The following is a 16320-nucleotide window of genomic DNA, read 5'->3' on the forward strand; positions in this document are numbered from 1 at the left end:
TGTTTCTATGTCTGTCAGTCCATGTTTGTCTGTCTGTCTCCATGTCTTATTGTCTGGTTGTCTGTCTCCATGTCTTTTTGTCTGTCTGTCTCCACGCCTGTCTGTCTCCATGTCTTATTGTCTGTTTCTCTGTCTCCATGTCTTGTTGTCTGTATGTCTCCACGCCTGTCTATCTCCATGTCTGTCTGTCCATGTCTGTCTGACTGTCTCCATGTCTGTCTGTCCATGTCTGTCTCCAATGGTCTATCTGTCCGTCTGTCTGTCCGCCTGTCTCTATGTTTCTGTCTGTCCATGTCTGTCTGTCTTTCTGTCTCCACGTGTGTGTCTGTCTGTCTGTCTTTCTTTCTCCAAGTGTCTGTCTGTCTATCTGTCTGTCTATCTCCCTCTATGTCCATCTATCTCCATGTCTGTCTGTCTCTATGTTGTTCTGTCTCCATGACTTTTTGTATGCATGTCTATTTGGATGTCTGTCTGTCTGTCTGTCTGTCTGTCTGTCTCCACGTCTCTGTCTGTCTCCATCTGTCTGTCTGTCCATGCCTGTCTCTCTGAGTCCATGTCTGTCTGTCTCCATGTCTGTCTGTCTCTCTCCAAGTGACTGTCTGTCTGTCCGCCTGTCTCTATGTGTCTGTCTGTCCCTGTCTGTCTGTCTTTCTGTCTCCAAATGTCTGTCTGTCTGTCTGTCTGTCCATGTCTGTCTCCAAGTGTCTGTCTGTCTGTCTCCAAGTGTCTGTGTGTCTCCAGGTCTTTTTGTATGCATGTCTGTTTGTCTGTCTGTCTTTCTGTCTGTCTCCAGGTCTGTCTGTCTGTCTGTCTGCCTGTCTCTATGTGTCTGTTTGCCCATGTCTGTCTGTCTCCAAGTGTCTGTCCATGTCTGTCTCCAAGTTTCTGTCTGTCTGTCTGTCTCCAAGTGTGTGTGGGTCTGTCTGTCTGTCTGTACATGTCCGTCTCCAAGTGTCTGTCTGTCTGTCTGTCTCCAGGTCTGTTTGTATGCATGTCTATTTTTCTGTCTCCATCTGTCTGTCTGTCTGTCCATGTCTGTCTGTCTGTTTCCATACCTGTCTGTCTGTCTGACTCCATGTCTATCTGTCTACATGTCTGTCTGTTTCCATGTCTGTCTGTCTCCATGTCTGTCTGTCTGTCTACATGGCTGTCTTTTTCCATGCCTGTCTGTCTATCTCCAGGTCTTTCTGTCGAAGTCAGTCCGTCTCCATGTCTCTCTGTCTGTATCCATGTCTGTCTGTCTCCATCTCTGTCTCTATGTCTATCTCCATGTCTGTCTGTCTATGTCTGTCTGCATGTCTCCATGTCCGTCTGTCCATGTTTGTTTGTCTGTCTGTGTGTCTGTCTCCATGTGTCTGTATGTCTGTCTCCATGTATGGCTGTCTGTCTGTCTCCAAGTGTCTGTCTGTCCATGTCGTTCTCCAAGTGTCTGTCTGTCTGTCCATGTCTGTCTGTACGTACAGTACAGGCCAAAAGTTTGGACACACCTTCTCATTCAATGCGTTTTCTTTATTTTCATGACTATTTACATTGTAGATTCTCACTGAAGGCATCAGAACTATGAATGAACACATGTGGAGTTATGTACTTAACAAAAAAAGGTGAAATAACTGAAAACATGTTTTATATTCTAGTTTCTTCAAAATAGCTACCCTTTGCTCTGATTACTGCTTTGCACACTCTTGGCATTCTCTCGATGAGCTTCAAGAGGTAGTCACCTGAAATGGTTTTCCAACAGTCTTGAAGGAGTTCCCAGAGGTGTTTAGCACTTGTTGGCCCCTTTGCCTTCACTCTGCGGTCCAGCTCACCCCAAACCATCTCGATTGGGTTCAGGTCCGGTGACTGTGGAGGCCAGGTCATCTGCCGCAGCACTCCATCACTCTCCTTCTTGGTCAAATAGCCCTTACACAGCCTGGAGGTGTGTTTGGGCTCATTGTCCTGTTGAAAAATAAATGATCGTCCAACTAAACGCAAACCGGATGGGATGGCATGTCGCTGCAGGATGCTGTGGTAGCCATGCTGGTTCAGTGTGCCTTCAATTTTGAATAAATCCCCAACAGTGTCACCAGCAAAACACCCCCACACCATCACACCTCCTCCTCCATGCTTCACAGTGGGAACCAGGCATGTGGAATCCATCCGTTCACCTTTTCTGTGTCTCACAAAGACATGGCGGTTGGAACCAAAGATCTCAAATTTGGACTCATCAGACCAAAGCACAGATTTCCACTGGTCTAATGTCCATTCCTTGTGTTTCTTGGCCCAAACAAATCTCTTCTGCTTGTTGCCTCTCCTTAGCAGTGGTTTCCTAGCAGCTATTTGACCATGAAGGCCTGATTGGTGCAGTCTCCTCTTAACAGTTGTTCTAGAGATGGGTCTGCTGCTAGAACTCTGTGTGGCATTCATCTGGTCTCTGATCTGAGCTGCTGTTAACTTGCCATTTCTGAGGCTGGTGACTCGGATGAACTTATCCTCAGAAGCAGAGGTGACTCTTGGTCTTCCTTTCCTGGGTCGGTCCTCATGTGTGCCAGTTTCGTTGTAGCGCTTGATGGTTTTTGCGACTCCACTTGGGGACACATTTAAAGTTTTTGCAATTTTCCGGACTGACTGACCTTCATTTCTTAAAGTAATGATGGCCACTCGTTTTTCTTTAGTTAGCTGATTGGTTCTTGCCATAATATGAATTTTAACAGTTGTCCAATAGGGCTGTCGGCTGTGTATTAACCTGACTTCTGCACAACACAACTGATGGTCCCAACCCCATTGATAAAGCAAGAAATTCCACTAATTAACCCTGATAAGGCACACCTGTGAAGTGGAAACCATTTCAGGTGACTACCTCTTGAAGCTCATGGAGAGAATGCCAAGAGTGTGCAAAGCAGTAATCAGAGCAAAGGGTGGCTATTTTGAAGAAACTAGAATATAAAACATGTTTTCAGTTATTTCAGCTTTTTTTGTTAAGTACATAACTCCACATGTGTTCATTCATAGTTTTGATGCCTTCAGTGAGAATCTACAATGTAAATAGTCATGAAAATAAAGAAAACGCATTGAATGAGAAGGTGTGTCCAAACTTTTGGCCTGTACTGTATGTCCATGTTTGTTTCCAGGTGTCTGTCTGTGTGTCCATGTCTGCCTCCAAGTGTCTGTCTCTGTCCATGTCTATCTCCAAGTGTCTGTCTGTCTGTCTGTCTATCTCCGTGTCTGTCTGTCTCCATGTCTTTCTGTTCATGAGTCTGTATGTCTGTCTCCATGTATGTCTGTCTGTCTGTCTCCATGTGTCTTTCTGTCTGTCTGTCTCCAAGTGTCTGTCTTTCTGTCTGTCCACCTGTCTCTATGTTTCTGTCTGTCCATGTCTGTCTGTCCATGTCTGTCTCCAAGTGTCTGTTTGTCTGTCTCCAAGTGTCTGTCTGTCTCCATGTCCGTCTATCTCTATGTTTGTCTGTCTCCATATCTGTCTGTCTCCATGACTTTTTGTCTGCATGTCTATTTGGATGTCTGTCTCCATGTCTGTCTGTCTGTCTGTCTGTCTCCAAGTGTCTGTCTGTCTGTCTGTCTGTCTGTCTGTTTCCATGCCTGTCTTTCTGTCTGACTCTGTCTCCATGTCTGTCTGTCTCCATGTTTGTCTTCATATCTGTCTCCATGTCTGTCTGTCTCCATGTGTGTCTCCATGTCTGTTTGTCTCCATGTCTGTGTGTCTCCATGTCTGTCTGTTTCCATGTCTGTCTCCAAGTGATTGTCTGTCTTTCTGTCTCTAAGTGACTGTCTATCTGTCTGTCCATGTCTGTCTCCAAGTGTCTGTCTGACTGTCTCCAAGTGTCTGTCTGTCTGTCTCCATGTCTTTCTATCTCCATGTCTGTCTGTCTGTCTGTCTCCATGTCTGTCTGTCCATGTTTGTCTGTCCTTCTCCATATCTATCTGTCAATGTTTTTCTGTCCTTCTCCATGTCTGTCTGTCCATGTCTGTCCCCAAGTGTCAGATGTCTGTCTGTCTCCATGTCTGTCTTTCCATGTCTGTCTGTCTGTCTGTTTCCATGCCTGTCTGTCTGTCTGTCTGTCTGTCTGTCTCCATGTCTGTCTGTCTCCATGTTTGTTTCAATGTCTGTCTCCATGTCTGTCTGTCCATGTTTGTCTGTCCTTCTCCATGTCTATCTATCAATGTTTGTCTGTCCTTCTCCATGTCTGTCTGTCCCTGTCTGTCCCCAAGTGTCAAATGTCTGTCTGTCTGTCTGTCTGTCTGTCTGTCTGTCCCCACGTGTCAGATGCCTGTCTGTCTGTCTCCAAGTGTCTGTCTGTCTGTCTCCAAGGGTCTGTCGGTCTGTCCATGTGTGTCTCCAAGTGTCTCTCTGCCGGTCCATGTCTGTCTCCAATTGTTTGTCTGCCGGTCCATGTCTGTGTTGAAGTATCTGTCTGTCTCCATTTTTATCTATCGTCTCTCTCCATGTCTGTCTGTCTTCATGTCTGTCTCTCCATATCTGACTGTCCTTCTCCATGTCTGTCTGTCCATGTTTGTCTGTCCTTCTCAATGTCTGTCTGTCCATGTTTGTCTGTCTGTCTCAATGTCTCTCTGTCCATGTTTGTATGTCCTTCTCCATGTCTGTCTGTCCATGTTTGTCTGTCCTTCTACATGTCTGTCTGTCCTTTTCCCTGTCTGTCTGTCCATGTCTGTCTCCAAGTGGCCAGGTCTTTCTGTCCAAGTCTGTCTGTCTCCATGTCTGTTTGTCCATGTCTGTCTGCCTGTCTCCATGTCTGTCTGTCCATGTTTGTCTGTCCTTCTGTCTCCATGTGTCTATATGTCTGTCTTCATGTATGTCCGTCTGTCTGTCTGTCTGTCTGTCTGTCTGTCTGTCTGTCTCAAAGTGTCTGTCTGTCTGTCTGTCTCAAAGTGTCTGTCTGTCTGTCTGTCTGTCTCAAAGTGTCTGTCTGTCTGTCTGTCTGTCTCCAAGTGTCTGTCTGACTGTCTCCAAGTGTCTGTCTGTCTGTCTGTCTGTCTCCATGTCTGTCTTTCTCCATGTCTGTCTGTCTCCATGTCTTTTTGTATGCATTTCTGTCTGTCTGTCTGTCTATCTCCATGGCTGTCTGTTCATGTCTGTCTGTCTCCATGTCTTTTTGTATGCATGTCTATTTCGATGTCTGCCTCCATGTTTGTCTGTCTGTCTGTCTTTCTGTCTCAATGTGTCTGTCTGTCTCCATCTGTCTGTCTGTCTGTCTGTCTCAATGTGTCTGTCTGTCCCCATCTGTCTGTCTCCATCTGTCTGTCTGTCTGTCTCCATGTCTGTCTGTCTGTCTGTCTGTCTGTCTGTCTGTCCATGTCTGTCTGTCTTCATGTCTTTCTGTCCAACTCTGTCCGTCTCCATGTCTGTCTGTCTATGTGTCTGTCTATGTGTCTGTTTCCATGTCTGTCTCTATGTCTGTCTCCATGTCTGTCTGCCTGTCGACATGTCTGTCTTTCATGCTTGTCTGTCTCTGTCTCCATGTGTCTGTATGTCTGTCTCCATGTATGCCTGTCTCCATGTCTGTCTGTCTGTCTGTCTGTCTTCATGTCTGTCTGTCTCCATGTCTTGCCGTCCATGTCTGTCTCCGTGTCTGTCTCCATGTCTGTCTTTCTCCAAGTCTGTCTGCCTCCATGTCTGTTTGCATCCATGTCTGTCTCCATGTCTGTCTGTCTCCATGTTCGTGTCCACGTCTTTTTTTCTGTGTCTGTCTCCATGTCTGTCTGTCTCCATATATGTCTGTCTCCATCTCTGTCTCCATGTCTGTGTGTCTCCATGTCTGTCTGTCTGTCTCCAAGTGACTGTCTGCCTGTCCGCCTGTCTCTGTGTCTATCTGTACATGTCTGTCTGTCTTTCTGTCTCCATGTCTGTCTATCTCCATGTCTGTTTGCATGCATGTCTATTTGTACATCTGTCTCAATGTCTGTCTGTCTCCATCTGTCTGTCTGTCTGTCTGTCTGAGTATCTGTTTGTCTGTCTGTCTCCGTGTGTCTGTCTGTCTCCATGTCTGTCTGTTTGTCTGTCTGTCTCCATGTCTGTCTTTCCATGTCTGTCAGTCTGTCTGCATGTCTGTTTGTCTCCATGTCTGTTTGTATTTGTGTCTGTCCATCTGTCTGTCTGTGTGTCTCCATGTCTGTCTGTCTGTCTGTCTCCAAGTGACTGACTGTCTGTGTCTGTCTCCATTTGTGTTTCCATGTCTTTCTGTCTCCATGTCTCTCTGTCAATGTCTGTTTGTCTGCATGTCTGTTTGTATCCATGTCTGTCCATCTGTCTGTCTGTCTCCATGTCTGTGTGTCTCCATGTCTGTTTGTATCCATGTCTGTCCATCTGTCTGTCTGTCTCCATGTCTGTCTGTCTCCATGTCTGTTTGTATCCATGTCTGTCCATCTGTCTGTCTGTCTCAATTTCTGTGTGTCTCCATGTCTGTCTGTCTGTCTGTCTGTCTGTCTCCAAGTGACTGTCTGTCTGTCTGTCTCCAAGTGACTGTCTGTCCATCCACCTGTCTCTATGTGTCTGTCTGTCCATGTCTGTCTGTCTGTCTCTGTCTCCAAGTGACTGTCTGTCTGTCTTCAAGTGATTGTCTGTCTGTCTCCCTGTCTCTATGTGTCTGTCTGTCCATGTCTGTCTGTCTCCCTCTCCAAGTGTCTGTCTCTCTGTCTCCATGTCTGTCTGTCTCCATGTCTGTCTGTCTGTCTCCAAATGACTGACTGTCCGTCCGCCTGTCTCTATGTGTCTGTCTGTCCATGTCTGTCTGTCTTTCTGTCTCCAAGTGTCTGTCTGTCTGTCTGTCTCCATGTCTGTTTGTATGCATGTCTATTTGTATGTCTGTCTCCATGTCTGTCTGTCTCCATCTGTCTTTCTGTCTGTCTGTCTGTGTGTCTGTCTGTCTGTCTCCATGTCTGTCTGTCTGTCTCCAAGTAACTGACTGTCTGTCCGCCTGTCTCTATGTGTCTGTCTGTCCATGTCTGTCTGTCTTTCTGTCTCCAAGTGTCTGTCTGTCTATCTGTCTGTCTGTTTGTCCATGTCTGTCTCCAAGTGTCTGTCTGTCGTTCTCCAAGTGTCTGTCTGTCTGTTTCCATGTCTGTCTGTCTCCATGTCTGTCTGTCTCCATCTGTCTGTCTGTTTGTCTGAGTGTTTTTTTGTCTGTCTGTCTCTGTGTCTGTTTGTCGTTCTGATTGTCTGACTACATGTCTGTCTGTCTCCATGTCTGTCTGTTTGTCTGTCAGTCTGTCTGCATGTCTGTCTGTCTCCATGTCTGTTTGTATTCATGTCTGCCCATCTGTCTGTCTGTCTCCATGTCTGTGTGTCTCCATGTCTGTCTCCAAGTGACTGTCTGTCTGTCTGTCTGTCTGTGTGTCTGTCTATCTGAAAGTGTTTGTCTGGTATTGACCCAAAACACACTTAGTAGATGACAACTGCCTTGCTGAGGAAGCTGAAGGTGAAGGTGATGGACTGGGCAAGTATGTATCCAGCCCTAAACTCACCTGTGCACCTGTGGGGAATCCTCAATCTTAAGGTGGGGTAGTGCAAGGTGTCTTGACATCCATCTGCTCCATGATGTCATCATGGAGGAGTGGGAGAGGATTCCTGAAGCAACCTGTGAGCTCTGGTGAATTCCATGCCCAAAAGGGTTAAGGCAGTGCTAGATAATAATGGTTGGCACACAAAATATTGACACTTTGGCACAATTTGGACATGTTCACTGTGGGGTGTACTCATTTATGTTGCCAGCTGTTTAGATGTTGATGGCTGTGTTTTGAGTAATTTTCAGAGGAAGGTAAATCTATACTACTATACAAGCTGTACACTGGTTACTTTAAGTTATATCAAAGTGTCATTTCTATAGTGTTGTCCCATGACAAGATATAATGAAATATTTGCAGAAATGGGAGGGGTGTACTTACTTATGTGAGATACTGTATGTTGGTATCAAATTTTTAACTGCATTTATTTCACCCCACTCTGTAAATATTGCATAATTTACAATTAAGAGACTGAAATTGTTGTTTAATTCTTGTTTTACTTTTTTTCATGCAGTTGCCTTGATGGATACAGTTTCATGGAGAGGAAATGCTGTAAAGATATGTTCACAGTTACGGACCACACGGTATGTCAACTCACCAACAGTGGCATCTGTGTGCAGCCATAACAGGATGCAGTCCTTGAATGCAGGCGAGACAAGTGACCCATCAGGCTTAAGTTGAGTCTGGCGCATGGAGCCCACCTTCTCTGGCAGCCCAACACATAATTACAAATAAAACTCTCAGATTTTCAGTTTCTTGATTATCTGTTTTCCATCCAACATTCATCCACAAATAGAAAATTCAAGAAACAGTGCATTTTCAGGACTTGTAGATAACTGGGAAAAGTGTTGATGCCCATTGCTGCAAAATATTCTTTTCAAAAAAGCCAACAGCAGCTTTACTTATCTTATGGAAAACTCCATGTTTCTTGGGCTGGAAAATAAATGCTATCAAAATGGTAGTTCTGCCATGATTTCTCTCCCTTTTCCAGGCTATCCTGTCTTTCATCCCTCTTTCATACTTTAAACAGTTTGCTGCACTTATCATGCCCTCTGTATGGAGTTTCAAGATTGTATGTATCACCAAAAAACACCTCATTAGATCAAAGGATGAGGGTTGTTTTGGCTTGCCACACTTTAAAGTTTACTTCTGGACGGCTGCTATCACAAGAACACACTCTTTGTAATAAGACCTGTCTTCTTGCCCTTCTTACAAGAGAGGCCGGGTTAAAGGTGCAGCCAAACTTGCAACGCTCAACAGGTCAGACATGCATCTCTAAACTATTGAACTACATTTTACAGTACAGTACACTATGTTTATATTTTACATCTACTGACATTTTGATTGTTTTGTGTTTTATATTACTGTATACAGGATTTAAAGGTTGCCTCCTTACTTCTCTCATTGATATGGTCATGGCAAACAATGTCATAAAACTGAGAGAAATTCTGGACAGAGTGCTGGCAGACAATTTTACTTTTCCCAGTGTGAATTCGGTCAGCACAACAACAACTGCCAGAGTCCTTGAAAAACATAAAATAAGGATGAAGTAGTTGTACACAGTACCATTTGAAAGAAATGGAGAACATGTGAAAGAACTCCGTTATCAATATGTCTGAGTACATAGCTATGCATAATAATAAATTAAAACTGTGGGTTTACTTTATTTTAGACGGTAATGGAGATGGAGGCCAGACCAACTCCACATAGCTTCATTTTTGTGGATGAAGCTGGATTCAACCTGGCAAAAACATGCCGCAGAGGAGGGCTACTGTGGATGTCCCAGGCCAGAGAGGAGCAACATTACAATGTGTGCTGCCCTCTCCAGTGATGGTGTGCTTTTGTACAAACCTCTCATTGGTCCGTACAATACAGAGAGGCTCATTTCTTTCTTGGATGACCTCCATAATCAGCTTCTGCCAGCAAGGGAGAGAGGTCAAAGGGCAAGAAACACAACATTTGTTGTTGTGTGGGATAATGTGGCATTCCACCACTCTGCTGCAGTCACTGACTGGTTTGCTGCACATCCCAGGATGTCTGTCCTTTTCTTGCCTCCACCCCTTGCTGGAGCTAAAATAAATTTCACTGGTGTCGGACCACAGGGTGAGCTGATAGCAGATCAGATTTATTTCTCATAGTGGAGACCTGGTCAGTGAATTAGTCAAAAATAGGTTCAAGTTTTCATAAATCCACAAAATTGAATTGCAAAACTTAAATATGTGCACTGGGTAACATTGATATTATGCTTGACACTGCTGTCGATGCCAGGATCCCATATACATAACACTCATCAGCAGAAAAAAAAGAATAATAATGAATAAATAATAATAAATCACTATTTAATGTTTGGCTGATATGTAGTTTACTGATCCTGTGATATGGCAGGCCCGGGGGCTACTAGCTGAAATGCAGAAATGCCAGCAATGAAATGCACTTAATAGGGTATTCAACACACACATATGTATATATATCTGTATATCTACATATATAGATATATAGATATAGATATACAGACTAAAACTGGTTGGCTCACCTCAAGTCATGTGGCATAACAAGATATGGAAGTATGCATTCAGGAACCCTTGAACTGTCATGACAGCTGCCTTCAAGATGCCCCTGAGCAAGTTACTTAGTCGAAGAATGTGGTATAACTGGGTACTTCCCGCATGTGAACGTACACAATGTTTACCTGAACAGAAGCGGGAAGTGCTATATATGAACATACGTTTGCATTCCATCTCTGTTTGTGTGTCAGCAGCTTGTAGCAAGTGTGGCGAAGCTGCAGCAGGAGTTCGCCCACATGAAGCATGGGTGCACCATCCTTGCTGCCATGGGCCAGCTTGCTTCCAAGGAAAAGTGCTTCAGCAACTTTGCTGACATCACAAACAAGGGGAATACAGAACAGGCAGAGGAAGTGGAAAACACATTGAGACAACATTAGGATGCAGGGTGGTTTGGTGCACTCGGGGACCATTGTACAGTCTGATGATTAAACCACTGAGTGCCATTAAATAAGCCTTGACCTCTTGCCTGCAGCTTAATGGCCATCATGTTGACAGAAGTGGTGCTGCTTCCTAAAGGGATGGACAGGTACAATACCTCCCTTTAACTAAATGGACTAGACAAACTGCAGTTCCAGTTCCAGCCACAAGAGGCAGTAGAGCATTAGAGACACAACACAGATAACTATATTAGTATGTGATATTTAACTAGCCTACAATTATTTCACCTCTCTCAGTACATATTGTGTAATTTACAGCTAAGAAAATGAAATCATTGTTTAATACCGGTTTTATTTACTTTTCATGCAGTTGCCTTGATGGCTACAGTTTCAAGGAGTGAATAGTTAGAGTATTTTAGACACAATATGTTCCATCAAATTATGAAGTACCACTAAAACCAAAGATATGATAAGATATGAGTCTGTATCAAATCTGAAAGTGCACATTCAACAGTAAGAGTGATTATGTGTCACACAGACTAAGGACAACATTATTACACTGTGAAAATATGAAAATGGCGAATCCCATAAAGAGCTGCTCCTGAAAGTGATGTTCATATTAAAACAATATGTTGTTGATTAGTTAATCAGGAATTGTAGAGGCATTGTGTCATGTACTACCATTGATTTTGTGGATGTTTTCCATAAAAGTAGGTCACAGTGTTTTAATGGTTATCTAGTTCATAAGGAGGCAATGTAACTTCTGACCGCAGCGTACCATGATCTGTACATTTAGATGAAATGCCCCAGGTGAAAACTAATCTCCAATCTGACCAACAGAAAAAACTGAAATGTGTGATCTATTTTCAAAATTCAAATGCCATGATCAGAAATTTTGAACGGGGGAAAAAAACTATTTTGTGATACTAGACATGACTGTGACTCATACTTTTACCCATGACAACCAGTTATTGTCCATGACAAAAGACGCTGCTCTGTGTACCGTGACAGAAATGGGTATGAGCACACAGAGTTAGACAGATTGGGTTTGGCCATGTCTGCATACCTTTCCATCAGTGTATTTGAAAGAAGAAGGAAAAAAAGAAAGAAAAGAAGACTTGTCAGGTGTAGCTTTTACTTCCTGATTCCTCCACCAAGGTTGCCTTTGTCACAGCAGCTGAGCACTGAACTTCAAACAAGCACTTATCTTCCGTACCAGCAGCACACACAGCACACAGGGCTGTATTTTTAAATAGAAGAGGTTGAGGAGGAAATGGTGAGTAGAATCATTAACTGTGCCATATTCTTCCGGGAAATGTTTTGGGCATCTACTGTATATATTCAATCTATGTGTATCTCATATGATTAGATAAATAGAGTTTTCTTATATGTTTTAGAGGTAAATAATTAACATCATGTACCTCTTTAAATGCATTTTTCAAAGGTTTGACTCATGGATTATTGTCAGATCATCTTTGTGCTCACAGGTTAGTGCCTCTTTTTTTTTTGCTCTTTGTGTTTCTTGTTGTTTGTCTTTTTGAAGCAGTTACAAGTTCGGCAGTCTTCACTCAGTGCTGCTCAGGGGTATTTCTTTGTCTCAGTGGAACTGAGACAAAGTTTGTTAATTAATCAGTTGTTTAAGATCAAATATTCCTGTGCAGTTTTTTAGGGCAGGAATTCTAAGTGCAGAAAGTGTTTTCTTGAGGGGTAACTGGATATTTGATAATTTTCAAGTCCAGTTAAGTAAATTTTAGATATTCTTTGATTCTGGTTTTAAATCTCATTTACAAATCAACTCTGATGTTAGCTCTGGTTTTTACCATCTTAGGTCACTTGCAAAATTAAAACCTTTCCTTTCAAAGATTTTGAGATTCCAGCCCATGCTTTTATTTCCTCACGCTCAGACTATTGCAGTTCCCTGCAGTAGGAATCAGTCAGTCAGCACTATCCCGCCTGCAGCTTGTTCAAAATGCAGCAGCAAGAATCCTCACTGGTACCAGGAGGAGAGACCATATCACCCTGGCACTGGCCTCTCTTTACTGGTTACCAGTGAAGAATTGATTTTAATATGTTTGTGTTTCATTTTGTTGTTTGTGCAATGCTTTTTGTGTTATGATGTTGTCAGGGACCCCCTGCCCAGGACAAACAGACATGTGATACATATTGTGTGTACAGAATACACCAACACAGAAAATTACAGTTTCACAATCAGGACTATAGGAAATATAGATATAGATAGATTGTAAACATATGAAGAATTTCAATCTGGGAGGGCATGGAGCAACTACAGGTGTCACCAAACAACAAGCATAAATGAAGATTATGGTACAGTGACAAAAATGTCAATGCATAGAGACTCACTGGAGTCCAATGACTTAACAATTCATTCTTTATGCTCACTTTCAGATGGTTTATGAACTGGTTCTTTTTTAATGTCAGTGATGAACAGTGAAAACCGCTCTGCTGAGACAGACTGAAACTTGATATGGCTCAAGCTGACTGGCAAATTGTTAAGTCAATAAATGCAGCATGTCTGTCATCAGTGAGGAAGAAGCTCTGTAAAACCCCACAGTAATGTTGTTTAACCCACCTCAAGCAGTGTCTTTCCACATACACTATAAAAAAGAGAGTCTACATGCTATATTAAAAAAGTAAGTAATATAAAAATGTATATGTTTTGTTTTAGGAGCACTGATCAATGTTGCCTCCACCCAAACTCATCAGTACCACTTTGTGAGCACACCACTGAACTGGACTGAAGCTCAGAGCTTTTGCCAACAGTTCTACACTAACCTGGCCACTGCAGAAAACACAGCTGACATCAGTGCCATTATCAGCACCACATCAAACTACACAGGCAAGTTTTCAACACTGGAATCAAATATGTAACATAACATATATATATATATATATATATATATATATATATATATATATATATATATATATATATATATATATATATATATATATATATATATATATATATATATATATATATATGCAGTACAGGCCAAAAGTTTGGACACACCTTCTCATTCAATGCGTTTTCTTTATTTTCATGACTATTTACATTGTAGATTCTCACTGAAGGCATCAAAACTATGAATGAACACATGTGGAGTTATGTACTTAACAAAAAAAGCTGAAATAACTGAAAACATGTTTTATATTCTAGTTTCTCCAAAATAGCCACCCTTTGCTCTGATTACTGCTTTGCACACTCTTGGCATTCTCTCCATGAGCTTCAAGAGGTAGTCACCTGAAATGGTTTTCCAACAGTCTTGAAGGAGTTCCCAGAGGTGTTTAGCACTTGTTGGCCCCTTTGCCTTCACTCTGCGGTCCAGCTCACCCCAAACCATCTCGATTGGGTTCAGGTCCGGTGACTGTGGAGGCCAGGTCATCTGCCGCAGCACTCCATCACTCTCCTTCTTGGTCAAATAGCCCTTACACAGCCTGGAGGTGTGTTTGGGCTCATTGTCCTGTTGAAAAATAAATGATCGTCCAACTAAACGCAAACCGGATGGGATGGCATGTCGCTGCAGGATGCTGTGGTAGCCATGCTGGTTCAGTGTGCCTTCAATTTTGAATAAATCCCCAACAGTGTCACCAGCAAAACACCCCCACACCATCACACCTCCTCCTCCATGCTTCACAGTGGGAACCAGGCATGTGGAATCCATCCGTTCACCTTTTCTGTGTCTCACAAAGACACGGCGGTTGGAACCAAAGATCTCAAATTTGGACTCATCAGACCAAAGCACAGATTTCCATTGGTCTAATGTCCATTCCTTGTGTTTCTTGGCCCAAACAAATCTCTTCTGCTTGTTGCCTCTCCTTAGCAGTGGTTTCCTAGCAGCTATTTGACCATGAAGGCCTGATTGGTGCAGTCTCCTCTTAACAGTTGTTCTAGAGATGGGTCTGCTGCTAGAACTCTGTGTGGCATTCATCTGGTCTCTGATCTGAGCTGCTGTTAACTTGCCATTTCTGAGGCTGGTGACTCGGATGAACTTATCCTCAGAAGCAGAGGTGACTCTTGGTCTTCCTTTCCTGGGTCAGTCCTCGTGTGCCAGTTTCGTTGTAGCGCTTGATGGTTTTTGCGACTCCACTTGGGGACACATTTAAAGTTTTTGCAATTTTCCGGACTGACTGACCTTCATTTCTTAAAGTAATGATGGCCACTCGTTTTTCTTTAGTTAGCTGATTGGTTCTTGCCATAATATGAATTTTAACAGTTGTCCAATAGGGCTGTCGGCTGTGTATTAACCTGACTTCTGCACAACACAACTGATGGTCCCAACCCCATTGATAAAGCAAGAAATTCCACTAATTAACCCTGATAAGGCACACCTGTGAAGTGGAAACCATTTCAGGTGACTACCTCTTGAAGCTCATGGAGAGAATGCCAAGAGTGTGCAAAGCAGTAATCAGAGCAAAGGGTGGCTATTTTGAAGAAACTAGAATATAAAACATGTTTTCAGTTATTTCAGCTTTTTGTTAAGTACATAACTCCACATGTGTTCATTCATAGTTTTGATGCCTTCAGTGAGAATCTACAATGTAAATAGTCATGAAAATAAAGAAAACGCATTGAATGAGAAGGTGTGTCCAAACTTTTGGCCTGTACTGTATATATATATAAAATGATAAAATATGATGTGAAATGTGAAATGTGAAAGAACAACAAAGGCCCTCAATGAAAATACAGGAGCCATATACAGTATAGTAATTTAAGTGATGTTCAGCAAAATAATTTACATCTGAGGTCTATTTAAGCAGTATTACACAAGAGGGTGTGCTTTACTGTCATTATTGGCACCAAGCACCCAGGTCCAAATGCATCACTGAAGTGCCAGTAATGACGGAGTGAAGCTCACCCTCGAGTGTAATATTGTGACTATACAACATAAAAGATATAACTAAAAATGTATTCACATTGTGGTGCAATTTGCTCTCAAAATAAAACGCTTTTTGCTAGTGTTATTTCCATTTCCATGGAATTACATGAGGTCTGACTAATGACTGGAAAACAGTCACGTCAGTCAATTCCTATATGTGATAAAACCAAATTCACTTCTAAATACCCTACCGTTGATGATTTTAGACCCTGTCAAGTCAGCCAGCAAACTTGAGTTAATGTTAATGTTTTGTAGAGATTGTGGGATTTTCCAACTGAATTAATACCACACATAAACACAAAACTGCCTTGGTTGATTACTGTTGTTTCAACTAAGATAAGATTTTTAAAGCATCGCCTCATTATCGAGTCACTTCGCCATCAACTCATCAGCTGATGTGATGCAAACATTTCCAATAACAGAGAGTTGTTTTGTCCAAAGGTCACAATATGATTCAATAAAGATGGATGTAATCATTTTCAATCCACAACATGTTTTTTATCATGTTCAAATATTAAGCATTAATTCATATTTGTTGGCATATAGCCTTTAAAAACACATTTTCACTGCAGTCACAAAACTGTCCAACTATCTACTTTTTGTATCATCACCATTTGAAAGCATTTTTTAATTGCCTTTTTTCTCTTCTTTTTTGTTATTATGAACGTCTCTATGAACAGGCAAGGCTTGGATAGGCCTCAACCATGATTTGGTAAGCAGCTGGAGATGGTCCCTGAGTGACAGCAGCTTCTACGGTGAAGGAGAGACAGAATTTAGAAACTGGGATGAGGAGCAGCCGAACAATATTAGAGCACAACACCAGTGTGTGCAGGTTTATGGATACTCTGGCACTTGGGGAGTAACTGAGTGCATCCAGCTACGACACTTTGTGTGCCACAACGGCAAGTTTTCTTATGGCGTAAGACTGAAGAAAAGCCCAAATAGATCCTCTACATAATATTTCAG

The 16320-nt window shown here is 42.5% G+C and overlaps 1 protein-coding gene and 1 long non-coding RNA gene across 2 annotated transcripts; both read left to right on the top strand.

Moving 5' to 3' along the window:
* The first annotated feature begins 5084 nt into the window (after nucleotides 1-5084).
* Nucleotides 5085-10456, top strand: LOC144459684 (uncharacterized). The gene is made up of 5 exons (XM_078164126.1): nucleotides 5085-5169; nucleotides 5244-5453; nucleotides 5613-5637; nucleotides 5832-6147; nucleotides 10274-10456. The coding sequence occupies exons 1-5, from the start codon at nucleotides 5085-5087 to the stop codon at nucleotides 10454-10456; spliced, it is 819 nt and encodes a 272-aa protein (XP_078020252.1).
* Nucleotides 10457-11646: 1190 nt separating this feature from the next.
* LOC144459839 (uncharacterized) lies at nucleotides 11647-16251 on the top strand. The gene is made up of 4 exons (XR_013488629.1): nucleotides 11647-11732; nucleotides 11901-11943; nucleotides 13143-13313; nucleotides 16035-16251. It is a non-coding gene; the product is annotated as an uncharacterized LOC144459839 (long non-coding RNA).
* Nucleotides 16252-16320: the final 69 nt, after the last annotated feature.

The sequence above is a fragment of the Epinephelus lanceolatus genome, chromosome 22, assembly GCF_041903045.1.
Source record: "Epinephelus lanceolatus isolate andai-2023 chromosome 22, ASM4190304v1, whole genome shotgun sequence".
In the NCBI taxonomy this organism is placed as follows: domain Eukaryota; kingdom Metazoa; phylum Chordata; class Actinopteri; order Perciformes; family Serranidae; genus Epinephelus; species Epinephelus lanceolatus.

Coding starts and splice junctions, on each gene's coding strand:
- LOC144459684 (XM_078164126.1), top strand. CDS start 5,085: ATGTCTGTCTGTCTCCATGTCTTTTTGTATGCATGTCTATTTCGATGT. Junction 5,170..5,243: donor TGTCTGTCTGTCTTTCTGTC/TCAATGTGTCTG, acceptor CCCATCTGTCTG/TCTCCATCTGTCTGTCTGTC. Junction 5,454..5,612: donor TCGACATGTCTGTCTTTCAT/GCTTGTCTGTCT, acceptor TCTTTCTCCAAG/TCTGTCTGCCTCCATGTCTG.